The 27,475-nt window shown below is 43.1% G+C and overlaps 1 protein-coding gene across 1 annotated transcript in view; it reads left to right on the forward strand.

The window, feature by feature from the left end:
* HS1BP3 (HCLS1 binding protein 3) overlaps positions 1 to 26,987 on the forward strand; it is a 54,549-nt gene extending 27,562 nt beyond the window's left edge. Inside the window, exons 5-7 of the mRNA XM_075049050.1 lie at positions 13,914 to 14,065; positions 14,568 to 14,703; positions 25,234 to 26,987. Coding sequence (XP_074905151.1) covers positions 13,914 to 14,065; positions 14,568 to 14,703; positions 25,234 to 25,459 — 514 coding nt within the window. The 3' untranslated portion in view covers positions 25,460 to 26,987. The remainder of the gene's footprint in view (positions 1 to 13,913; positions 14,066 to 14,567; positions 14,704 to 25,233) is intronic.
* The last annotated feature ends 488 nt before the right edge of the window (positions 26,988 to 27,475 follow it).

Here is a 27,475-nt window from a genome sequence, read left to right on the forward strand (position 1 = left end):
GGTCCCTAAATTATGTCCAGGCATCATTTGGGAAAGCAATAATTAGCCTGGGCCAAATTCATGCCCATAAGCATGCTAAAAACTCACAAGACAGATACTGTGTACTGTTATCTCAGCCCAAGCCCTGACCACGTTTATTTGCTAGTGTAGATGTTGCCTTTTTGTTGTCAACAAGGCAGCCTGAAGAAGGTGCGCATTTAGGAGTCAGGACTGGAGCTGTTGGGGCCCTGTGATGAGACTTTTCTTGGTGCAGGCGGTGTTGAGTGTGTGTCTGACACTTAATGATGCTCTGTGATCATAAAACACCAAGGGCATTTTGCAGCAAGTATGTAGCTGGCTGCTGTGGCTCCTATCAGCTAGTACTCCTTTGGGTGATGGTGGGCACAGCTCAGGAGCTAGCCCAGGACTGGGCGGGTGCAGCCAGCCGGTTTTGGAATATAACAGAGTTCAGCTGTGTGGGTGTGAGCCGTGGTGTGTCAGTTGGCTAGGAAAAGGTCTTGACTTGGGTTTTTGCTAATATAGACTATTTTCTGAGGTCTGCTCTCTGAACCATGATTTTCTGTAATAACTGCTACTTATTTGGCACGATACACAAACTGGTCAGAGTGGCTCGGATGGAGGATTTCCAAGAGTCTCTCTCCCTTGCTTTATTGCTTTTTGTCTGTAATAGCATCCAAGGCGTTCTTGAAGGCATCATTAAACACAAAACATGGTGTCATGCCCTCAAAACCACCTTACAACATTATCTAAACCATTTGCTGAAGACGTCTTATTTTTCATCTGTGTGATGGGTTATCTGCCACCATAGGCTATTGCTGTGTGTAACAGTCTTGCCCTGAAAACTTGTTCCCAAGTCATCCGTCTTTCTCGTCTTGGCTATGAGTGACAGAGCCATGGCCCCAGCTGTTCCTGTAATATGAAAAAAAGCAAATGCGTTCTTAAGAGGCTCCTGAGGGCTAACCCTTACTTCCTCCCTCAGGGGCTGTTACAGGAAACCCTGACCTCACTGGAGTTGTTTTTATTTGTTCAGTGGTGCTGCCAAGAAACAAAGGCAGTGCCACACAATGCGGGATGCTCAAATGGGAAGGAGAAGCATGTGGTTCAGAGCTGCTGGCCAACTTCTTAGGGGAATTAGTTTCAATTCTTCATTTCAAATGCATCCTGTTTAGGCTTCTGACAGCTCACTTCTGGTTTTCAGGACCATGTTTCATTCTCAGTCTGTAAGAGTGCTGGCATGCCCTGCCACATAGAGGTGCAGAGAGCGAATTCTGAAAGGTGGTGAGGTGTTTGGGGGCTATCCAAATGTTGCAGTCTGTTGGCAATAAGCATTGTTTTACTTGCCCTTGGGAGGTGGTTAGAGATGTAACCCAGCCTGTCGTATCCCTTACTCTCATGGAGAAACTTGCTTGATCTGCCAGTCGTTTGCCAGCTGTTGGCAGCACTGCACCATTGGGCAGCACAGCACCATTGCTCGCGGGATGGGAGCCATCATGGTGCTGTTGTGCGCTACAAGATGGATGCTACTGATGGATATTATGAAGGATGCCAAGGTATCCTTAAACCCTACAGACAAATGGGCAACATGGCAAAGGACAGTCTCCTTTCTGCTCTCTGCTTATCTGTTCTTCCTGGGAGGGTCTGGTACCCAGGACCCCTCGCAGGGACCATTTCCAAAAGGTACATGGAGAAGACTGCATCAAGTTTGTCTCCATACACAGTCCTCTGGCAGTATCTCATCAAGCTGTGCTCCTTTGAACACCCCCACATGCCTTTGTTCTGTGCCCAACATGTCATAAGCACCCTCCATTTCAGGCTATGACTTTGCAGAGCTCTAGCACAAACCTCACATTTTTTCAAGCACTTTGAACTGAAAATCAGATGCAGAATAAATAATAATTCCAGGACACCACACAGAGCAAGGGAAGACCAAGGCCAAGTGTTTTATAGTATGGATACAGTCCTGTCCCAGCCCTCTTGTTCAGCAGGGCAGGTGTGAGTGCTGCCTCCTGTCCTTATGGCACCTCTGCTGTGGAATTCTGCCAGTCATGGGAAGGTAGGCAGCCTCAAAACACTTCCGTTCCTTGGAGACACCACAGGCAGATGTGGTGGGTTGACCCTGGCTGGACGCCAGCTGCCCACCAGAGCCGCTCTAACACTCCCCTCCTCAGCTGGACAGGGGAGAGAAAATATAATGAAAGGCTCGTGGGTTGGGATAAGGACAGGGAGAGATCACACACCAATTACCGTCACTGGCAAAATGGACTTGACTTGGGGTAAATTAATTTAATTTATTACCAATCAAATCAGAGTAGGATAATGAGAAATAAAACCTAAATCTTAAAAGACTTTCCCCCTACCCCTCGCTTCTTCCCAGGCTTAACTTCACTCCTGATTTTCTCTACCTCCTCCCTACTGAGCAGCAGAGGGGGACGGGGAATGGGGGTTGCGGTCAGTTCATCACATGTTTTTTCTGTTGCTCCTTCTTCCTCAGGAGGAGGACTCCTCACTCTTCCCCTGCTCCAGTGTGGGTCCCTTCCCACAGGCTGTAGTTCTTCAGGCACAGACTGCTCCAGCGTGGGTCCCCCGCTGGGTCACCAATCCAGCCAGCAAACCTGCTCCAGCGTGGGCTCCTCTCTCCACGGGGCCACAGGTCCTGCCAGGAGCCTGCTCCAGTGTGGAGTTCCCATGGGGTCACAGCCTCCTTTGGGCATCCCCCTGCCCCGACGTGGGGTCATCCCCAGGCTGCAGGTGGAGATCTGCTCCACCGTGGACCTCCCTGGGCTGCAGGGGGACAGCCTGCCTCACCATGGTCTTCCCCACAGGCTGCAGGGGAATCTCTGCTCCGGCACCTGGAGCATCTCCTCCCCTCCTTCTGCACGGACCTGGGTGTCTGCAGGGCTGGTGCTCTCACATACTCTCACTCCTCTCTCCCAGCTGCAGTTGCTGTTCCGCAGGGTTTTTTTTCCCCTTCTTAAACCTGTTATCCCAGGGTTGCTACCACCGTCACTGATGGGCTCAGCCTTGGCCAGCGGCGGGTCCATCTTGTAGCCGGCTGGCATTGGCTCTGTCGGACATGGGGGAAACTTCTAGCAGCTTCTCACAGAAGCCACCCCTGCAGCTCCCCTGCTACCAAAACCTTGCCACGCAAACCCAATACAGCAGGTAGCAGTGTCCTCCTTTGGGGGTACAAAGAAAGATGAACAGAGACAGGAGTGAGACCAGGAGCTGCAGACTGGAGCTGGGTGGGCAGCATGGAGGGGCTCGGTGAGGGCACAAGGCAGCCCCATGAATCAGCACCTGGCATTTTGGCCATGCTCGATGTACTATATGTTTACAGCCACACTGATCCTGTGGTGTTGGTTCTCTGTGCTAGCCATGTGGCAAGTGAAAGGTCTGCTGTAGCATTTCTCCTTATGGATCCAGATCCTGAAAGGTCCTGGGTCTGTGTTTTCTGTCTGAAATCATCATTCTTTCCTCCAACATTGCCACAGCCACTGTAACACCGGGGAGTAGAAGCTTAAAACATTGTGCAGTTATTTGTAATTGCTACTCCCCTGCTGTCATCAGCATCATTTCATCACTTTTCCACTAGTTCCTCCTACTGACACAGATTAGTGATATAATTTCTGCTCCCCCTGTGTGTTCAACAAAAGATCCCCTTACCAAACCTCAGTTAATTTCTCACATCTCTCCAACTTACTAGATGGCTTAGTTGCACAAGATTCTCCGCCGATGTAAAATGGCGTAACTGCAATGTACTTTGAGTCTATTTAGGATTTTTGAGTCAGCAAACTGGCCCAAGGGATCAAGTTACTTGCCCAAGCTCACACCATGAGTCAACAGCAGGTAATCTTGAAAAGAGCTCTCCTTGGGCTAATACAGCACTATACGCTTGCCGCTTTTTGTGCCCACACAAGCCTGAGGTCTCACGTTGTGTGGGATTTGAGAGCCTGAGATATTTACCAGCATTTCTACCCACAGTCTGTGTTCCCTGATGCATTTTCCCTGCTGCATCCCTTGCAGCATGTGAATCTTCAGCGTTTCTAATCCAGCCAGCCCCAAGGGGGACAGCTGGCAGTAGCAGATCATCAGGTAGCTAAGTAGGAGCAAGGAGCAGGGTCAGCAATGAATCAGTTGGGTGGATCCGCAGGTTCATGTCGCTTGTGTCAAGTCATAATTCCCTGAGGATATGAGAAGCTAGTTGGAGGCCTTGCTGAGATCATCCATCTGCCATCTCTGAAGAGTGCTGTGGGAATAGCAAGTGTCGCTCTGGATGAGCTGAGCTCTTGAGAGATTTTTTTGCCAATAGGAGGGGAATGATTTTTGTTATGATTTTAGAATATTATCATGGATGTTAAATAACGCCAGCACTAAGCTGGATCTCATGCGCGAGCCAGAACACTTGTAAAGACTACTTAGTTCTTCTTGTTTTAGTCATGTGTTTGTGGATTGCTTGCCTTTATCAGGTTTCTGCAATTCAGTGCCCGGCCTCCCTGTGCTCCACAAAGGGCTCGCAGTGCTTCCCCAGCTGAACCCGTCCATTCAGCATGACAGCCAGCTGTTGTGCGCGCTGAGATCAGTGCCCAGCCCCTGGAATTACTTATGTTGCAAAAGCTTGTGTGCTGAGAAGTCAGGCCGGTTAGCGACAAAAACATAAATAGGAATCCAATTAAAAAAATGCAGAACTCTGTCAGCTATTTTTTTGCTTGCAGGAGAAAGAAGCCCCTTGGCAGCTGCCACTGCAGAGCCTCAGTGTCTTGCTTAGGAGGGAGTTTTGTGTCTCTGGTGCTCCTGGTGTGACTTCCTACGGTCTGACCTCCAGCAGCGTCTGCAACATCAGAGGTGGAAGTGCTTCATGCAATAGCTGTATCCGTGGCCTGGGGAATATTTCACCCAGAGCAATTTTATCTTACCTCTGTTAAAAAAAAAAACAACACAAGAAACCTCTAGGCAGGAAAGCTGCATTTTCTTTTTATGGAAGAGGTTTTGATCCCGTGATCAGCAGGAGAGGCAGCAGCTGGAGCACAGGGCTGTGTCTGCAACAGCGGTATCATTTAGCTCTGACAATGTCTCACTGTGTCCTTCTCTATTTTATTTCCTGTGGAGCCATCTCTGTGTTGCAGTAAGAGGTTTATTTAATCCACAGCGCAGGCAAGACAAAAAAGTGACCTCTGTGAACAGCAAGATGGGAGGGAGGGAGGGCAGTGGGGAACCAGTCTCGGCCCCATCTTCCCTTCTCGGGCCGTGTCATGGAGCAGTCGAGACCTTGTGCGTTTGAAGCAGTCTGCTGCTGAGTGCAAGTCCTGCTTGGCTACTGCTGGAATCTGCTCACTGCCTTGGTAACCAGCCCTTCTCTGGCTTTTCATAAGCTCTCTAGGTGTGGTGTGACAGGTATGTCGGGCAAAATTTTAGACTAGAACATTATTTGCAGTTTGCTAGAGGTTATCTGTAGGTTAGGGCTGGGTCTGCGCAGGTACCAGGCGAAAAAAAGAAGGCACCCTTTAGACAGAGTTTTACACGGAGCCTCTGGTGTTAGAGAGGCCAGAGGTTGTTTGATGCAAACATCCTCTTTTGTTACATTATCTGTCTGAGGCTTTTCTGTTCACAGGCAGATAAAAACTAGAGTTGTGCCCCCAGTCTGCATTCTTGTACCCATTCTGCTTTTGGATGTGGTGAGGAGGGAATTCACGTGAGGCAGCAGCACAGGTGAAGTGGTCTTCTGAGGAGCACAATGTGAGACCCGGAGGTTGTCAAATGTAGGTGTCAGGAGATGCCGCTGGATATGATGGCATTCTGTTTGCGAGGAGGTAGAGATTAGATAACACAAAATTAAACCTTTGTAAAGCAGATGTAGAATGGTCAGGCTGCCTGTCCTTGGGAGGAGGCACCAAGCAGTTGCAGGTCCTGCTGATTCAACTTTACCAAGGCCTGTAGTGAAAGGACAACTTTAAAACTTTCAGTTTTAAACTGAAAGAGGGTAGGTTTAGATTGGACATAAGGGAGAAATTTTTTACGATAAGGGTGGTGAGACACTTAAACAGGTTGCCCAGGGAAGTTACGGGTGCCCCATCATTGGAAATGTTCAAGGTCAGGTTGGACAGGGCTTTGAGCAACCTGGTCTAGTGAAAGATGTCCCTGCCCATGGGGGAGTGGGTTGGACTAGGTGATCTTCAAAGGTCTCTTCCAACCCAAACCATTCTGTAATTTAGAAGTGTGAGTGCCCAACACTTCTGGAAATGAGGCATCAGCTATTCACATATATTCACATCACATATTCACAGCTTGTGAATAGCTATTCACAAGCTATTCAGTGCTTTTTCAGAAATTACTCAAATACATCTAAGAAGAAGCTACAGTGGTTTGTTCATGTGCATGTTTGGCTTTTTTCACCATTTCAGTGTTGAAGAAACCAGTCACTCCTCCAAAATGGTTGCCGTTTGCATTTGTTGCTTTTACTTGATAGTTTTAAGAATTCTTACCACAACATTGGATATTTTCAGTACCATCAGTTCCCTGTTTGTGAGGCCGCCTTTTTTTGTGTTTGCTCCTGAATCTTGTTGAGCAGGTGGCAGATAACATGCTTACTAGCTAGTTTTTTTCACACCCTGTTTGTTTCAGCTTGGTTGACTTTGATTGTGAAGCTGCTCAGGACATTTTGTGAAGAATGTCTCATAAAGGGACAATGTTGGCAGGTTGATTTCATTACAGTTGTCATATTTATATTCTTGTCATGTCGCACATTTTATTGTTGAGTTATACTGCATGTAGACATCACTTCACAGGCATGCAACACAATACTTGCCCCCAAATTTGTTGTCTTAGGAGCTACAGACCTGTAACAATAATTAATTAGTGTAAAAGAATGGAATTTTTTCTGAGAGTGTAATTTTTATAGGGTCAAAACATAAAGCTAGGGCCTATTCCTGAAACTAACTCCATTACCTTGAATAGTGACCTTAAAGGAAATAAATCAAGGAATAATGTCTGGCAGAGTTTGTTAAGTCCAAACTGTTTGTCCTAATTTTTTCCTGATAAAGCTTCCTTTCTCCAGAAAGCTTTTGCATGTATTTAAGATTTAACATGAATTTTATGTTTTATTGAAAAGTGACTGGTAAACATCCCTGTTTATTTTTGGTGGTCAGCAGTCATAGCAGTCATAGGTTATCATTTGTGATCAGCTTCAACCTCTTCCCTTTCTCTTGCTTTGCTAACTTGTCTACTGTTACCTCTGCTTAATTTCATCCTTTTTTTTCCTTACCTCCCTTCTGCATTTTCACACTTTCCCATTGCATCTTCCTGTTTCTCCTTCAGTTACAGCCTGTGGTCTTTTTCAAAAGCGTAATTTGGCCAACAGTAGTAATCTTTCCAGTTAAAGCAGAAAAAGAAGAGTCCAGAATAGATGTCTGGAAGGTAAAAGGTACATGATGTGGATGGCAGGAGAAGATGGCTGAAAATGACAAGGAGGCCTAATTGTCAGTCTAGAGGCAATACTGCAGATTCTGGAGGTGGAGCAAGAAAGTGTCTGATACTGGCCAGAAATTTGGGGAAATGGATTGAGGAGGGATGAAAAATGGGAATGAGGGATAAGGAGGGAAATAGGATGATATTGGGCAGAAATTGCAAGGGCTAGGCACAGGGACAATAGAAGGTGCTCCAGAAGAGGGCAGCAGAGCAAAAAATCAATGTTTCTCTCCTTTTATCAATTTGAAATCAGCTCCTATCAAATGTACAAATAGGGAAGGAGAATTAAGGGTATAATAAAGGCTGGTATACACCAAGCCCTGATGCTGCCATCATCATGTTTGCCTCGTAGCTCTTTTACTAGTTCATAGACTGAACAGCAGGACATAATATTCTCTCCTCCTTGTCCCATCAAAGTCATGGAGAAGAACCAAAAAGAGAGCGTTCTGGTTTTGTCTCTCCTTGCCTGAGGTGTCTGAGTGCCTAAGGTAATGCAGAGATAGCTCAGGCTCTCTCTACAGAGAAGCAGATACCTGCAATGCTGCACTGAGGACCCTGTCCACAGGAGCTGGTGGATAGGAGTTTCCATTTTCCTGGTCCTGCTTTGGAAGAAAACGGTGGCAAGTCTCAGGACTGCTATGTCAATCCTTGGATAAGATACCATTATTAACCAAGCCTATAGGCTCCTAAAAAGAAAACAGCAGCATGATTCTGGCAAGACTTTAGTAATGAATGCTCTTTTAATTACTTACTGATTATATCTGATTGTCTGCCTTTCTTTAACTTTACCAAGCATCAAGGCAATGCTCACCAGCTCATGTTTCTTTGTGTTGAACACTTCTAACTTTTCTAATTTTTAAAATAGCTTTATTTTTAGCCCTCTGCAACCTCCCTGAAGTTCTAAAATGCATTGAGTAGTTACATCCAGGGTGCAGAAAGATGCCTGGCCAATTTTTTCCAAAACACGTTAGTGCATGTTATCTGGTATTGCATATTTGAAAATCTGCATCATTAACTTGAGTATTAGGGTACAAACTATTTCACTGTTGTCAGAAACTCTGAAAGTACCATTCTGCTGCTTTGCAGATGGAACCAAAAATACTAGTGAGTATTTTTGGCTTTTTCACATCATTATTGGCAACTTTATTATGCCTGTCTTGTTCTGTCCTTGCTGTGGTTTAATTTAGACATGATTGTATTTTGAAACTTGGCTTTTGTTGTCCTTCATTTATTTCAGCAAGTCTCACATTCTGGTTTAGTCTAGAAAATCAAAGGAAAATGATAAAGAAATTTCCTTTATGTTAATTTTCTTTCTTTGCAATCTACTCTGGAACCCTTGTTCCCTTGCCAGGCATATGAATGTGCTTATTAGTTAGTTATTTAGTTGAAAACTTCTTAGGAAATGTTTCTGTATTATGATTATTGCTAATGAGCTGTATACTAAACAAAAGTTGTCTGCCTGTGGTCTTGTTGTCTGTTCTCAAATTATATTGAAAAATGATATAATCAGAAAGGACAGATTATAAAAACAGCTTGGCTTCTGTTAGGAAGAACAGGTACTCCTGAGTGCTGAGCCCTTCAGAAAAATGTCTCCACAAAAGCAGGTCCCTAGATGGGAGATGAACTCTTGAAAATCTATTCCTTCAGGCTTTCTTTCCATCTGTTGCTCTGCTAGAACAATAGTCCAAGGCTGGCCTGATCTGGGGGCTGCAGCAGGAGAAACTTTGCCTGCAATTAAATGCTCTTCTTCCAAATGATTTCTAATAGGAGATTTATTCCATCTATTATGCATTATCTTATTTTGGGACATGCCAGGGCCATTTAAAACACTCTAAGTTACTGTGATGTCCACAAGAAAAAGATTACTGTGTGAGGTAAAATATCCCTGCGGCCAGCACTTGTCATGGTTGCTTAATGCTTAGCAGTCAGGCTGTGTTGAGCTGACAGGCTTAGAATTTCTATTCGGCATCCCTTGCCCAAAGCAGATGAGAATGACCCCTTTTGTCCTGTCTGTTATTATCAGGCAGCTTTGGAAAATGAGCACTGTTGAATAAAAAGAAAGAGGCAGATGACATTTTGTTTTCTGTATGAACTAGTGTATAGGTTCTTTGTTTTTCGGAAATGGTTTTCAAGAAGATGTGCTAATATTGCTGATATTTTAGCAGTAGTTCTTTTGTTCAAGCCTGAATATAGATTTGTGGGAGTTGGGGTGTCCATTTATATTAGCAACCTCTTTCCTTGTAAAATCCCATGGATACCTAAAATATGAGTATGTATATTCAGAGTAATTTTTAATATTACTGTATCATTCCTTTCCTGGAGCATAATCTTATTTCTATAAAAAAAGAGATGGTCATATTTTCAGAATAAGAAGTTCTGAAAATTTTTGTCTGTGTGCTGAGATTATACTTACTCTGAATAATGACACACACTTACTCTGAATAATTACACTCACTATTTTAACCCAGTAGTGAGCATGGGTTGGGGACTCCTGTCTGTATTGAGCACAATAGACATGCACTTTGATTTAAGCTATGTGTCACCAAGCGTTAGGTCTGAAGATCCACTATTTCAAAACACAGCTATCACACATACAGGTCTGGAAATCTTCTGACTTCGGAGTGTTTCAGTCATCCTCATTGCTGTTTTCTATAGCTGACCAGAAAGCTTTTCTGCATTATTGATGTGCCAGTGAGACATGGAGGCTGCCAAACAAGTGACCTACATTGTGTCAGTAAACAATAATATGAGAATTGTGCTCACAAAATGGGTTAGGTTTTAAAGTGAGTGTCTTCTGCATGCAGGGTTTTGTTGACATTGTTGTGGGTGATTTGAGAATCATTTGGGAGCCAGGAGTCTCAACTGGATTTTCAAGTGTGCCAGCAGCCTGACTAAGTAGATTCATATACCCAAAGTTTTGATCACCCAGTTTTGGTCTATGTCAGTTAGGAGACTAGTCTTTATCTACAGTCACTTCTGAGGCAGTTTGGCTCCTTTTGGACTCAAGAGCAGAAGACAGTAGTGTTATTTGAGTCATTCTCACAGTGCTTTGTGTATAGAAGTCAGTGAGCTCAACTGGGTAAATAGGTTCAGCTGAACAGAGGATGCATCATCTTTAGGACTGGGTTAGTTCTTGTTAAGATTTTTAAAATTCACTAGAATGATGTTCCAAAGTTCACTTGTTTCAGCAACAAAGAAATAGCAATGACACAGGTCATCTTCTGCCAGCTGGATGCAGGTAGTTTCAAAATGTCAGATGCCAAGGTTGTGAGTGTGATGGATGAAGAAGGTGCTAATGACGTGCAAGGCTTGAGTACAGTAATACTTTGGGAGACTAAATGTTCCTTCATTTCTGTCTTCCCAAAAGCCTCTGCATCCCTGCACCAGTTTACTGCACCCTGGCACATCATGATCATCGAATTAACTATCCCTGCAGCTTCTCCTGTGCATGCCCACCAGCATGTGGCTTCACAGTCAGCTCGGTTCCGGTTAGGTCCCTGGTCTCCTGCTTATGGGGAGGTAGCAGGAATGTATAGAGGGGGACGAGTAGGCAGGCAGACACACACTCAGGCCAGATGAAGCTTATCGTGAAACCAGAACCTCAGACAGGCTCCGAAACTTCTTACACACCCTTTCCCTTCCATTAACCTCTACTTAGCAGTGCACAGCCTGGACTGGCACAGCTAAATACAGAACCGTGGGAATCCTGTTTCCCAGTTAGAGACTGACCTCAACAGAGTCCCTGTATGGATATGCTGGAATTACTTGGCAGTCCAACTGTGGCTTCCTTAGAAGGGTAGTGCGGGGAAACAACTTGAAGGCAGAAAAACAACTTCCTCGTGTTCCTACTGGTAGCAGTCAAGCCCTGGGGGTTTGGCCCTGTTCCCTGTAACTGCCAATGGAGTCCCCTGGCGAAACAGAAAGCGAGCCAGTGTAAGTGGGCTGGTTTGATGGCTAGACTAAACAGAGGGTTATTACCAGGACCTTTCAGTTCAATTAATTTTGTTTTACATACTGTTCTTTATGACACTCTTTATGGTTGTCTTCCCATTCTTCAGTATGTCCCACCACTCTGGTACTCATTGCGGCAAATACTTTAGCTAACTATTAGTAAACTCCGTGTTAACTTCACTGGGGTGGAGACCTGTTGCTTGGAAATGTATTGGCTCATGTTTATAAGTACCTGTGTCATAACAGGCTCTTATGCATCAGGAGAGCTGCTGTAACTCTCTGAATGGACAAGGGAGTTCTTGTCAAAGGCTTTTTGGCATTCTGTAGATTGGCAAATCCTCATCTATATTGTCATTTACTTCTCAAAGAATACTTTGCAAGGCATGAATCATGCAAACAAAGGTTGCTTCTTCCCCAGTAGATTGCACTTATTTGTGTCTACTAATTCCATTTTTAATCAATTTGTCAGCTCTGAAAGACTCAGTCTTACTGTTCTTCTGATTTTGTTGTTAAATATAATAGCTCTCATTTTTTACCTTTTCCTTTAATACTGAGGTTCATTTGAGTGATAGATTTCTTACCACAGTTAATAAAGCAATGAATCTGAGTTTGTGTAGAAATCCTGGGTGAAAGCTGTCTGGCTTGTGCATATTATAACTTTAGACTTTGTCAGGTTTTGGAAGGAGGCTCTTTTACAAATGCTTCAGTTTGAGGCAGTTCCTTGGAGCTGACCTTTCAAAAGTAGCTCAAATTCAGAAGTCACTCAAGGCATATCCATAATGAATATAAGTGTGAAAAAAAGAAAGTCATGGAATTTTCTCCTGCTTTAAAAAGAAGGTTTGTATAATAAATAGTTCAGCAAATTAGTCGCTGACAACTGCAGATGCCTTTAGTATATTGAAAAGGATATATTTCCAAATAAGGCCATATTTAAGTTCGGCATGGGGCTTGCTCTTAGGGCTTTAAAGTGCAGCATTTCCCATTGCTAAGAGACAAAGTGGTGGTAGCAAGGTAATATCATCCCTGAGTTCTATGTTGTTGATAATAAACTTGTGAAAATAACTGGAAGTAACTGGACTCCACTCTTCTGTGTGCAGCTGTAATCGGAAGAGGATTTTACAAGATTCTTTAATGTAGTTGGAATGTATGTGTAATCTTTTGACCTTGTTCTTAGTTTTTTATGACTATGGCATGTTAAGTGCTGATAATTGGGTTTGCTCTAGGCTGAAACCTGACCTGCTCTCTGCAAAGGAGAAGATCAGATCTTCTATTGTAAGAGGCACTCAAAGGGGCTACCTTAGAAATTGCAAGGCCGTGACTGCTAAGAGTAAGGATCTTTGAAATATGGCAATTTCTTAGGAAGGACATGCTGTCCTAAGGAATTCTTCTCTTTCAGCTTAGTTTGAATTGGACTTTTCACCCAAGGTTTTTGTCCTGTTATCTAAATTTTCTTTTTTTTGCCTCATAACTCAAGCAGCCCTACTGTGAAAGCTGCTTTGTAGCTTCAGCTAGCAGAGTGTGACTCCTAGGTATGAGAGCAAGAGGTACATGCTTTTCACTCTGTTCTCGGAAGGGAATTCAGCTCTCCTTGTTTAAGCCACGTGCAAATGAGGTCTCTAATCCAAACTAGTTTTTAGCTTCTCCAGCCAGTGGGGAGAGGAAGAGATCTTCAGAGATTTATTTCATCCAGATACCAGTGTTCAAAATAGATGGGATTAATTGTCCTATGGAAATGTGTGTCTCTTTCCACTGAGTAGAGGAGAAGCCTAAAAATTACCTTTGTCTCACTGTCAAATTTTTAGAAGACTAAATTTAGAGGAAGTTAATCCTGTCCTTTGTTCAAGAAAGTACTGAGTGACATTTGTAAATTCTGCAAATAGCAGTCTGTCTAACCAAGTATCTTCCAGTCCCTGCTTGCTTCAACTTAAAGGTGATGTAGTCTTCACATCTTCTCTCTTCTGGGAAAGATGAGAGGAGTGTCTAACACCTTTATGAAAGGCGTATGCAGCAGTCAAAAACAGCAGCAGGCACTGGCAAGGAAATGGAGCCAAAGAGATTTTTAAAAACCTGTCCAAAGGGATCAGTGTAATGGTCCAACCTGCACTTTGTTTTTCAAGCCATCCCTTTTCTGTCTGTCTATGACAGTGTTGCTGGTCTGGTCTTCTTTCTTATTTTAAGTTTTCTGTGTGAGAGGAGTAAAACTGCTTAAAACAAATGTGATTGAGTGGTAGTTTGCACAGTACAGCATTGTTAGCCCTGCTCTTCCAGTTCCCATTGGGTTCCTTGATAGTTCTTAAGAATACAAAACATGAGTACAGGTAGAGTATGTCAGACCAACAGTCCCTCCAGCTCAATATCCCGTTCCTGCCAGCAGTGCCTATGTACCTTTCTCTAATCCCTTCCCAGCCTCCATCTATTTTCAGCTTATGAGACTTTCTAGCCATAAATCTTTCTTGTTAAATGAAGAATTGCAGCTGACTTTCTTGTCTCTTATGTTTTAGAACTAAAAAACCAAAGAAGGCATCTGCTCCTCCAACAAAGCAAGAGAAACCCAGATTAACCATTTTTGAAGAGGAACTAGATCCAGATGAAGGACTCTTTGGCCCAGAAAAAGATTTCTCATCAATTGGTCCCAGGAAGAAGATGAAAGAGAGTAAATCTGTTCTATATTTGTATATACACAGATTGTTTTATCTAAAGCATGTGTATAACTGAGCTTTTAAAATGTAGTGATACAGAGTATACAGGCTAAATAATGACTTCGGAATGTTAAGGCAAATCTTCAGCTGGGGCAGAATCATCTAGAATCATTCAGAAAGAATAAATAAGACCTGTAGTTCCCATAGCTGTTCACTGTTGACATTTTGGGCGGGGATGTTATAGGTCTGTGGGAGCTGGCTGTCCCACAGTCACTCATGCCACACTAACAAGAGTAATGTGACCTACTTTTGAGTGCAAGAAGAAAGCAGATTTACCAAGTCCTGAGAGTGCAGAGTATTACTGCACTTTGTGGATTGGAAGTCCTTGTAAAAAAAGAATTGTCTACGTGATCTTTTTTTTTCAGCCCAGTAGCCAGGTTTACTAGCTAGTGTTAATGCAGGTATTGTATTACGTAGCATGATTTAACTACAGCATTTTCTGGTTCCTCTTTCTAGATCTGAAGTTATTTGAAGATCCAGACCTTGGTGGGGTGGTAAGACTGGGTGACTCACTGCTGCTGCCAGCTGCCTGTAAGAATAGGGAGTATGTGCTGAATACAGATCCTGAGGAGGACACTGAAGAACTGCTGAGGTACATATCTCAAAACTGTCGTGTAGGTTGAAGGTGATCTGAGGAGTTATTTAGACCTCAAAAGAGATGAATTTGAGGGCAAAGGTTAAATACTTTGAATGCTAACTGTGAATCAATACTTGTACTTACAAGTAAAATGTAAGATATGTGTCATTGAGCTTGGAAATCAAACATATGAAAAAGTAAATTAGGAAGACCCTTTGAGAAAGGTAGGGTGCAAGGTATTATCCTGTGACTCCAAAGGAAGGGTCTTGAAGGCCCAAGGCATGCCATCTAGTCCTTGTTTTCTAACATGACACTTCTGCTTTCTGCAAGCAATGCACAGGGGGTGAAAACTGACCTCCATTATGAAAAGTGAGAAACAAAGCCCAGAAACAAAGAGGAATTCAGCTTCAGTGAGCTGAAATCAGGGGCTCTTGCCACAAGAGGAATGATTTTCTACTGATGGCTCACAGATCTCCATGCACACTTCCAGGAGTAATCCTCTGGACACCTCCACAGCTGGAAAGTACTCTCATTAAAATCTCTGTCACCCTGCATTTAATTTTTAATGTAGTGGAAAGAAGGGCTGGAGCTCAGAGTTACGGGAGGGAATAATGTACTTGCTCGTACACTTACCTGCCCCCTTGATAGTGTAGCACTGGAACATATCATCACATAATGTGTTTTATTCCTCACATCTCTCTCACAAGGCTAGTTTGCCTGCACTGATAATCCTCAAGAGATCAAGCAGGGAGCCAATGCTCAGAGGGACCAGCATCGCCAGGGAATCTGTGCTGCAGTAAAGAGTCAAGTTCATGCCTTCTAGATCTCAGGCTGGCATCTGAATGATGAGGCCAACCTGCTTCCAGTGCTAATTCTTGCCAGCCAGCTCCTGTTAGGATGTATGATTTCCACAGCAGTTACTAAACCCAGGAGAGAGAATCTGTGTGTGGTTTTAAACCTCTCCTGAAGCAGGTAGTTTTGTAGCTATTGCTTTCTATGCATGCAAAACTGCTAGCTATCTCAGTGGTAATGCCTGACTTAATTTAAACAAACGTTAAACTGGGTTGGGTGCCATCTTGCATTACATCCTGACATCCCACCTGATGTTTATGGAAGCTGATGAGGCAGGACATGACCCGATTTAGTCCTGTGGTATATTGGGAGCAAACATGTATGTGCTTGCAATATTTTCATGTTTGCTTTCTCCTCTGCTAGCAATCTCAGCATATAGCGCTTGATCCAGATTGTTCATACAGCTAGAAGTGCCTGTTTCAGTGCAGTCCTTACATTATTATCCTCTAGGGGAGAGAGCTTCTCCATCTGTCATGTTAATGTCCTTTGGATTATATGTTTTCTCTTCTTCTGTGGCAGAGAAAGGTCTCTGAAGTCTGCTCCGAGACCAATAGACCATGCTTTTAAATCAGTTTGGGGTCATCAATGTTAGCAGCATGCCCAGATGGTTATGGAAACCCATGGGAAAAAAGATTCCATTTCTTTTAAATTCCAGTAGTTTTCATTTATTCTTGAATTGTCCCAGCGCTTTCAGTAGTTGACAAACCATCAGGATCCAGTTGGAAATGAATACATGTAATGAAGCAGAAAATCATGCCAGTGGTCCAATGGGAAAGTTGGCAACTCCTGGGTGTGCAAGAGGTATAGGCAGATAGGTCAGGATCTGTTGACCTCTTCATGTGCCTAACACCCTCTGAAATCCCCCTGATAAACCTAGTTCACATTGTTCTTTTCACATCATAGAGAGGTGGTAGACTGAATGCAAGGCAGTTGGGGATGAAGGAGAAGCTGTTAAAGCAGGGAAGAGGAGTGGCAGTTCTGTTGTAACCTAGTAGAATCCTTCACCTTGCCTCTATGTAAATTCATTGCAGTCACTTGAAATCCTGTAGCTGAACTTTCTCAAGTGGTTATGCACAATGCACTTTGTTTTCTGTTCAGCTAGAAGCCTTAGCAGAACTGTCAGGTCTCATAAATGTAGAGGCAGCATTTGAATAATCCTCCACCTTCCCTTATCACCAGACTGGTGTTACCTGTTCTTGCAGGGCAGCACCCCAGTCTCTTTTCTAGGCAGTGACCCTTTGTGGTGAGGGGAAATGTTCAATGTGGGCTGAACCCTGCAATCTTTCTGGCATGGGGGCTTGAGCATATTTTGAGGCCTAAAAATAAATCTTGCCTTTGCCCTGTAGATGTTGACAATCCCTCTCCTTTCCCAAAGGGGACTGAAGAAATCTCTCCCCAGCCCTCAGATCAAAGCAGGAGCTGTGACAACCCGTTCCTTTAGTGGACTACAGCTGGCTAAGCTACTAGAGGAAAACTGGCAAATGTCTTGGTCTGTTGGACATACTCTGTTATACCATACAGAAAATCTGCCTGGACACATTTTGTCAAGACCTAAGACTATCCTGAGTTATGATGCACCAGCAGGTCTGTAGTAGGTCCAGAATCCTAGACATGTTCACTGTACACAGATGGATTAACTGAATAATGCAGATGTGGTAGCCCTTGATTTAGGTAGTATAAATTTGCATGTACCATGTGGTCTGCTCACATGCATGTGGTAGATCTGAGAAATGTCTGACTTACTGGAAAATGTACTTTCCAGTGAATCATGGGTAGAGATAGGAGAGCACTGCCTAAGGCAGGGGAAGGCAGAACTTTCTTCTTCCAAAGGGGAGATGGGAAAAAGATGATGTTCAGAGCAGAACACAGGAGCAACCAAGTCCTTTGTGATCTTTATGGTACCTGGGTGGTTGTAGCAGCAGTAGCACCACAGCACTGTCAGCACAGCAGTGAATCCCCAGCAGTGACTTGTAACTCTTGAGGAAGAGACTGTTATGGAGACAAATGAGTCTGCAAAATGTGCGTAGGATGAGCTTGTCACAACATGAGGGAGAAGAGAATATGATAAACATTCTCATTGCAAACTGAAGACTGTGCTCTCTGTGGATACCTGCTCAAATGAAATGAGAATTACTATTTTAAATAGAATCACCTACTTTACATTACGAAGTGTTGAGCTTTGAGAAGAACCAATTTGCTTTGCAATTTGCATTGCAATGAAAGATTTCTTTTTATGGCAAAATACCAATATCCATTCAAACAAATATCTTCCCTCTTCCTGTCCATTTACCAGCCTTTTACTGGTTACTAATTTCTTGGCCTACCAAAAATATTAAGTGATGGTGATGGAGAAACTGGGTGAGCTACCACACTAACCACTGGCATTGTAGATGCAGGCACTCTTTCCTACCACTAGGTCTGCCATAATACGTTAATGAGGTGCCTGTAGAGCGCTGTACTTGAATGTCCTTCCAGAACTTGTGGAAAAGAGATAATAGTGGTAGGAACCAGCAAGGTCAAGTCCCTTCATGTTGCCTTCAGGAAAAAAGGAGCACGTCATACTCTTCCTTCATGGGATGTACTTTGAGAAAGGGAGGGATAGGTAACCAAGTCTTTTTGGCTTATCTTTTTACCACAGGGATACAGAGGAACCCAGGCTCTTCCAAGAAGTCCGGGTCCCAATGCTTTTGATTCTTCCAGGGTGCAAGGTGACCAACTGCAGTGAGATGAAAGGGTAGCTGATCAACCCTTTCCCAGATGTTAAAAGAATTATCCTTGGGAATGGATTTAGGACCAGACTTCTCTTTTCACCTGTCATTTTCCTGGGTCACGTCATACCATATAATGATTCCTTCTGGATGCATTCAGCCATTTATCTCCACTCTCAAAGCTCCTTCTCAGGTCTGATTTCCATTTCAGCTAGAGACAGAAGTCAACTGCTGCAGAAATCAGTATCCTGCAAACTCTCCCATCATGGATTCTCATGCCATCTTATTTTCTCATCTCTGTCCACCCAGAGGCCACAGATATGCAAATTAAGTTTTCATGCAGCAAGACTGCAGTCGACCTCTTCTGCCTCATTAATCTAAATTGTGCCTGCCTGGTGTGATGGATCAGGTTTTTGTGGAAAACCAATGCTAGAATTGATCCTGTGAATGTTGCAGCAGCTCTGTGGGCCCACAGAATTACATAAATTATCACACATCCTAGCCTGAAATAATTACCACAGTTGTCTGAGCCGCTTTTCAGGAGAGATTTAATTAACTTCACCTTTGATAATGAATAGGGAGTTGAACTGGAAGGAAGCAGCTGTCAGCATAACATTTGTCTTTTTCCAGCGCTGAGAAAAGTGTCAGCAGCGGGATCCCAGTTCTGCTGCCCTGTGATGGCAGACCTGGTGTATTCTTTCTTAGGATTACGCTGATCTAAGACTGCTGGTGTTGAAAGGGACAATCCAGCTCTTACCTTTGTGCTACAGCTGCATCATCCTGCCTGTGCCCTTAAAAGACGAGTTTTGTCTGTATTTACAGGTTGATCTGTTTCTACAGCTGCGAGCTGTGGCATCAGTGATGCAAGTGATGACCCTTTGAGGAGCATTATATTGTTAGAGGCTGAAGCTGTTTGTGAAATGGCATCCTAACAATGGCCATTTCTAAACAACGTTCAGTCCATACAGCTTCTTGAGCAGGTTTGTTAGCTTCCGGTTTGCCAAGGAACTGTTGCCACCCTTGAAGCAGAAAAAGTTTGTATGTTCTTCATTCAGCAGGCCATTAGCAGATGCTGAATTCAGAAAGCAACACTTCCATCTTCAGACTAGCCAGGAGTCATATGTGACACCACTTGCAGCACCCTATGATGAGAAATGCTTTCTCGCTGTCCTGAGGATATGAGAGCAGCACCATCGTTGGGAGAACAGCTTTGAGAAACTGCAGAGGGTTTAAATCTAGATCCTTTGGGCAGAGGGTTGTTAGGGTGATGGGCAGGTGGTAGAGGAGGTTGCAATCACTGAGTCAGAAATTTCCTGACCACTCCAGGGCACTTTCCCTTGCTTGCTGTGACCTGATTGTGGGGAAAGAACCTTGATTTGGCTGCAGTAGCTTTCAGTAAACAAATAAATTCTTCTTTTCCTACCAGTTTTTGGTGGGTTTTCTCTGCTGCCCAAAAGCACTTTCTGTGATGATTTTCAAGCATTTTTTTTTTTTCATTTTTCCTATGATGTATAGAGATGCTACTTACAAGCACTGGAAGAGCTACAAAGTAAACTCAGCCAACAGAATAAAAAGGCTTTTGCCAGACAGGAAACATTAATTATTGCCCCAACCCCAGGAACACGTATCACGTATGTGTTGTATAGAATAATGCAAAGAGGTGACCTAGAGTCCTAGTCTCTCCTGGTGTAGCAAGAGCTGCTTTTGCTAGGCTTGAGAGTCACCAGATTTCAACCATCTTGCCCCAGGTTACTTGCATTTTTGACAGACATCTTCAGCTGGGGGGTGAAAGCTGCCTACTCTCCCCTGCCCCAGCTATGCCTTTGCCTGGTGATTGGGGAACTTTCTAGAGAAGCAGGAGACAGAGTTTTGAACTTCTTCAGTGCTGGGGAAAAATTGAACCAGCTCTCTGGTTCAAATTGTAAAAATTTAATTTCCTCATTTCCTGGATGAGTGATCTAACCAGTAGGCTGTTTTCCTCAGAGGGCTCTTGTGGCCATATGCATGTAGGACTTACCTGTACTAATGAGCCTATTCTCTGGCCCTTGGCCAGACAGCACCACTGGGCTGCATCCATGCCATTAGACTCTCTCCAGCTGCAGAACAAGGTGACTGTACGCAGCCGCCTGCTGGGAATGGTCCCTATCCCGCGCCAGCTCCAAGTTGTGCCTGGGAGTTTTTTGGAGGAGGGCTAATCTGTCCCAGACCAAAGCTGTGCCAGTGGTTCTTCTAGCATTTCAACAGTACAGACTCTCGTGTTCCAGTGTCCAGACATATTTCCTGGCACTGGTTAAAGTACCAGTATGAATTTACCTGTAATGGATTGCAGGGAAAAGCAGGAGCAGGAGGGGAGATACCTCCTACACAGCTTTGCACTCCTGTGGTTAACTCCAGCCTGTATAATTTCCATGGGCCTTGTTAGACATCACACTGTCTCTACTGACCATAGCAGAAGTGATGGTCAACAGATACTTCGAAGCCTCCTGCCTATTTTGGGGCACAAGTCTTTTCCCAAGTCATGTACTTGATATTACACCTCTCCCCAAGGTTTCACTAAGGTATCTCTCGTACTTGGAATTAACACCAGACAAAATAAAGACACCGATAATAAGATAGGGGAAGATAAAAGTCTATTCTGCAAGAACTGCCGTGAGTTGCATAACCCAGCTTCACACATGATCCTTTTCGATACTTTAGCGAATTATGGGAGTCTTCGTCTCTTGCTTTCATTACTGATTCTCCTCATTAGAGCATTCCGAGCAAGCAGAGGTCACTGTCCCCATCACGCTAGATGCTGTACACGCATATAGTCATTCTGGTCCCAGAGATCTTGCCCGGGTAGACAGGACAGCGTTCAGAGAAGTGGCATCTAAAATGTTGATGTTCTGATGGCAGCTGCGTCTGTCTCCAAGTCAGAACTCGTTTACTGTCTTGAGGTCCACATGCTAGCAGTCATATATAGGCCTTTGTGACAGCCTTTCTTCAGTAAGGGTTTTGATTGCTTTCTGTGTCTGGAAACAAAGAGAATTTCCACCAATAGAGTCTGTGAATCAGCACAACAGTATGGCAGGAATTTTAAACAATGTGGCGCTGCTTTTCCATTACAGAAAAAGAAAGAGACTAATTAGAGAATGATTAATTACATGGATTCTGTGCCTGATTGTCTATAAAAAGATGGGGGTGGGAAGGTTCTTCCTTTAATCTTGTTATTTCAGAATAGTTGCTTGATTTTTTTCTTCCTCCTCCTGGCCTGGAGTTAAATATGGTGGTAGTTATGCACTGTAACAATTCATTTGCTTCTCAAGAAATAGAAGTCCTTGTTTCTATCTCTGCCTGAGGCATTTTGCATTTTACCTCTTTAGTTTTCCAAAGACAGTTGTGTCACACATGATCAAACAGCAGTGGATCAAACAGTTTGCCTAGCACTGCAGCACTGAAAAGCAGGTTTTGAGACAAAGACCACATATTATCTCCTGTGTTCTCTGTAAAAGACTTCTGTCTAACCAAGGTCTTGAAAAAATCCAGTATAAAAAAAAGGAGATTTACATGATTAGCTTCCAGACTTTGAAAAATCACCTCCTGCAGAATTTTTGGCATAAAAGCACACTACCAAAAAAAACCCCCACCCCCCAAAAAAAACCCCACAGACTACTGGACTGCATCTTTTGGGGGTATTTTATGACTGTGCTGAGTGGTTTTGTTGCTGTGGTTAGCACAGAAATTAATATAGACCCACACAGGAATAGAGAATTCAGGAAGCTGTTCCATCTGATCAGGTCAATGAGTTGTATTTACTGCTGGCCCTTCTGGGCAGTGCAGCTAGTTCTCAGGCAGTGCACCTAGTTCAAAATCATGCTTCCTCCATGTAGCTATATGTATATGTATATATTGTTCATCTGGTTATTATGGTTTCTGATATTTATGACCAAAACTTTATGACATGGACACTGATTCATTCAGTATTTGTTTATGCCAAGAAAGGAGGCATCAGATCAGCTGAAGAAAGCTAGTCTTCAGAAATACCAGCCCTAACATGTTTTGTTTATTACACAGCAAAGACAGCAAGAACATGTCTTGGCAATGTGATCACAGGTGTGGTATCTCTTGGATATCAGAGTTTGCAGCAAACAAAAATGCCTGGGCTTAAATTAAATTAATTTCTTCTATGTAGATGAGGAATTCAGGAAGAAGAAATACACTGACAAGGTGTTCTCTAAGTTAGGTGGGATATGTCACCCACAGGGAATCATGGAAACTAAAAGACATCAGAAATCTTGTCTAAATAAAAGAGAATATAATCTCCAGAATTACTGGGAGGGTGAAATTTGAGGAGCTGCCTGCCGGAATACAAGTCCACAAGGTAGAGATCAAGGTTCAGAGCTGTGGGACAGTGGCCCTGCTCTGTCCATCAGTTGGTCTGTTTAGGTATTTTCTAGTTTTATATATCAATGTTCAGGCAGTTGATTTTACAAGATTAGCCTTGGTTAAAACTGATCCTTTTTAGATTCCCTTTGGGAGTCACAAAAAGATCTGACTTCAAGAATGGTTTTACCTTAAAGAGTTCTGACCATCTATACAGCAGAAAATTCAGGCTAATCCTTGTTTACTTTATGGCCCATTCATGGTGAGTGTAGTTTGTCTCAGCCTGGGCAGTACAGTCGTAAGTTCCTCAGAGCTTTTAATAAAGGTGAACATAAAAAAGAAACCCTCGAAATCATGCAGGTCTTTCTCAGTAATAGTGGGACCCTTAGCTGATGGTGCTGGAGCTCTTGAAGTACCTGTGATTTTAACATTCAAACAATGTGCACTAGGGATGGAGTAATAAAGTGTCTCAGAGACGTTGATTCTTCTGTTCCCCATGGTCCTGCCCTGTTACCCTAATCAGTTGCTTCCCAAATTATGGAAGAGCTCAGCTTTGCTTTAACTGCCTACTTTAACTGCAGAAGGCCCCACCAATTGTTCTGCCATGTGGTAGAGGCATTTACAGTATCTCTCCTAAGGCTACCAGTGAACAAAGAAAGGGAGAAATCACAGTCCCATTTAGTCAACAGAAGTTATCCCAGTGGCTTCGCAGGGGTCTGGATAACCCTGCCAAGACAGCCTCATTGCCTGGCAGTGAGGAAGATAGGAATTAAAAAAGACAAATGAGTGGAAGGACCAAAAAATACCTGACATGAAATAAAGTGAAACTGATCGATGCTCCAGGGACTGCCTACCTATGGGGCTTGTAGAAACTAAAAAGGCACCTTCCTTAGACTCCCTGTATGGTGTCCTGTTCCAGTGAGCATCCAGCCCATCCTCCTGGATGGAGGGACTGTGCCACCTCTTGACGTAGTGCTCTAGCAGAGACAGAGGGAGACGATGGGCTGCACATGTGCTGCCAACTCCTTCCTTGTTTAAGAATCACTTGACCAGACTTTCTTACCTCACAAGTTTTCTAAGAGTGAACTAAGTAAAACTATTTGAAGGGAATTTTGGCACTGAAGAAAATACCCATCCCTTTGGAATAACTCCTGCACCTTAATTTCGTCTCCTATTCATGTAGCTTCCCTGTCAGGCTACCCTTTGGCTGAGGCAGAGGGAGTTTTACTGCTGGCACTGTTACAGCCTATGGGCTGATGGAGTTGATACTGAAGTTTGGTAAAAACAGCTTATAACAGTGCTTGTAAACAATTAAATCGTTAAGTCATTTCACTGCCTAAGACAATATGGTTGTAGGGTAAGCGTATCACACTAGAACTGGGGTCTGGCAAGGAGATACCCACATATTACGAACCTACTGTTCCTCTTGATCTTTGGCTCCTGGTCCATCATGTAAAGTTTTTGCTTGCTCTTCTTATGCTTTAGCTTTCTTGATTTTGTATGCTACAGTTAGAGGTGGAGCCTTTTGCAAGTCGGGTATTTTGTAAGCATATATGAGGTATGCATTTTATCAGAGGCTTCACTTTTGTAGCTGGTCATTACACAGCTGACTGTCTGCATGGATTGGTGGTTGGGTTTTGACTGCTTAACAATTATTTATCAATCAAGCCTCTGGGAAATTAACAACTGTGTTTATGCCTTATAGTGTTTTGTTTGAGCACTGTGCTCAGAGGACCAAAACAAGAGGCTATTTTGATTCAGAGCAGAAATTACTGTGACCTGTAAAGACTTCTCTAGCTATGCTAATTTTTACTTTACCATCTCTGCTCTATCTTTTAGAGATGTGATGTGTCACAACCTTCTTTCCCTTTCCTCCACATATTCACTTTCCAAAGGCAGACACCTCTTGGAGTCACAAGACAATGTTATAAGGGCGCTCTCAAAATCTTTAACAGCTCCTGTGGGAACAGAGTTGGGCATGCACAGCATGCTGTGTCTCTTGATAAGGTCAAACAATGCAGGTAGAAAACATCCTTAACTATTTCAGGTGTTTTGGGTTATTTCACTAAGTAATAGGGGGAAATGGTCACCAAAAGAGTTGTTATATATGGTCACAGATTGTAAAACTTCTTCAGTTTCTTGGAAACAAATGTGAACACAGTATTTTTAAAGCCATTAGTTTTTCCAGTTTCTCATGATTGAGCATGGGGGATGCTCAATCTCAGTCTTGGGGGATGAAGAGGAAGCAGAGCTGAATGTGAAAAATTATACTATCCCATTAAAATTTCTGGGAAGCAAATCATCCCCTCACAAATCGAAAGCATTTTTTTCCCAAGCTAAAATCAAGTTCTTTTTCTTTTAATAATTGCTTTTAATTTAGACATTTGAAAACATGCTGTAAAATTAATTAACTTGTACGGTGAACTGAAAAGCCACATTATAAAAACACAGTTCTTATTTTGGCAACATTGAAACTTTCATGGAAAGCTCTTCCTAAAAGAAAATTCATCAACATTGATCCTTTCTTGCAGAAAGCTTTTATCGTGCAAGATTGCATTTTCTTACAAAACAAAAAGCAGTTCAGAAATTCCTAAGATGTTACTGATGTTTTCTTTTCATTCAGAGTTGAAGATGATTTAGAGCAAGTCTTGAAAGTAACCTCCAAACCGAAACCTAAAGTACCATCAAAACCACCACTGCCTCAGAAGCCAGCAGTTGCCCCCAGGAGCAGTAATTCTCCACTGGCAAAGCCAAAGGAAAACAGGATTCAGACAATGAATGAAGTGGACATTCTCAAGTATATCCAGGAAAATGAATCTATCAACAACCAAGATACAAGTCTTTTTTGAACATACGTATTTACCAAACTCCCGGTGAGCTCAAGTGATGGTAGCAAGAGTTGACCAGATGTCTTTACCGTCACAGTGCTCATTTGTGTACCATGATATAGAGAGCAGCAAGTTTGAATAGCAGAGGCTCGACATCATGTTTTCAAAACAGTGCAGTTGTGGTATAATGTTGCCTTAGATTTTCAGGATTTTACAGGGAATGTGGATAAGGACCTAGCACTACAGATTGTCTACTACTATTTTAGTATCAACATAGTACAGTTTCAGCCAGTTAGTCCTGATTGAAAATGGTAAGCTTGTTGCACACATGGCAACTGTGAATAGTGTCCAACAAATGGTCTGAGGCAGGACAGGATGCTGTTCCTGTCATTTTAGGCAGTCTATTTCAGCCCACTGGAAAGGTCACTTTCCTTTTATCCTGTGCATTTTTATAGCAGCCCTTTCCTCCCTGACTGGTATTTCAGTAATTTATAACCAGGAACTGTTAAGTATAGGTAACGGTTCCTCTATAGTTCAGAGAAACACTGAAATCCCAGCTAAGCCTGACAATCTGCTGCCTTTGTTGTTGCACAAATGCCAACTTGTAAGAGAACTTGTAGGACTGCAAACACTAGACGCTATGCATCTCTGGCCCCTGGGGAGAATAGGAAATGACTGAAGATGGCTAAGAGTTCAGCTCCAGGCATATGCGGAGGTTGCAGTGTGTAGGAGGTTTGGATGCTGTAGGACTCTTGTGAACCCACTCAAGATTAACAAGGGCTAATTTTTTCCAGCCAAGTCTCCCTGGGCTTCCACTAGTTAGTGGAGAGAAAGAGATTTCTCCAGGAGGTGATTCAGTGCAGGTGTCCTAATGGAGGAACTCTGAATTGCTCTCTGGCATCACTAACTCTCTCTCTCTCCTTCCCTTTTCCCAGAACTTAAAGCAGCAGCCACGGTGATTAATTCCACTAAGCTAAAATGAGGTTTTTTGATAAAACAGTGGTCTGTTCATTACTATGGCAATGGTTAAAACAAGGGAGGACAAACTTGGGATTATCCAGAGGAAAAAATAAGAAGAAAATATTCTGAAGAAATTTTAATACGCAGGAAAAGAAAAACGTGGTAGAACAGGCATCCCAGACTACCCTTCTTCTTCCTTAGCTCAGGCACTCTGGTTAAACATGCTGAATTTACATCTAATGTGGCTAGATACCTGCTGTCATGTAGAAAGAGATTCCTGAATTCATTCCACAAGTGTTCTGTCCAGATGTGAAGACAAGCTCCCCAGAGGGAAAATATTAATATATTTAAGCCATATCACTATCCCCAAATTTGCCTTTCTAATATAGAACAAAATAAATAGAAAGCATTTTATATAAATATATATATTTAATAATGAAATTATTAGTATTTCCTTTTTAAGCCAATGGAAAATATAATAAAGGTATTTTGGTGTGATGGGACACATAAAACTTAAGCATTGGCTCTCATCTCATGTTTCAGTATAATAAAACATTTTGCTAACCTGCAGGTGTTATTGTTATTGTTGTTTTGTAGGTTGTACAGTAGCAGCAAATCGGAGTTAAAGGATGGATTCCATTTAAGACATGAGGAGTGTTACATGGTGTTAAAGTGCATGCTCTGCTAAAACCCTGTGTAAATAAGTATGAAACCAAGAATGTAGCTGCACTCATATTTCCTTTGAGAGCAGCTAAAGGTAAAACTATATACGGGCAAAGGTAGTACCTGATCCTGTCTGTTCTCACAGTGTCCTGGTGCAATTAGGAAGCTTGTTTATCCCATCCTGCAAAAGGGGATCAAAAAAACTGAGGAGAAAATAAATGACTTGCCAGAGAGCAGGCAGAGAATAGCAGGCAGAAGAATAATTGAGGACAGCCTTCCTGTTTGCACTACCTGGTGTCATGAACAACCACTGTATATTTAACTGAGGGTTGAGGGATCTTGATCTCCTCTTTGTTCAGCACTGTCCGGGGAGACTGCTTGCATTACTGTGGTTTTGGCCTGCAGCCCATCACA

This window comes from Buteo buteo, chromosome 17 (genome assembly GCF_964188355.1).
Source record: "Buteo buteo chromosome 17, bButBut1.hap1.1, whole genome shotgun sequence".
NCBI classification, from domain to species: domain Eukaryota; kingdom Metazoa; phylum Chordata; class Aves; order Accipitriformes; family Accipitridae; genus Buteo; species Buteo buteo.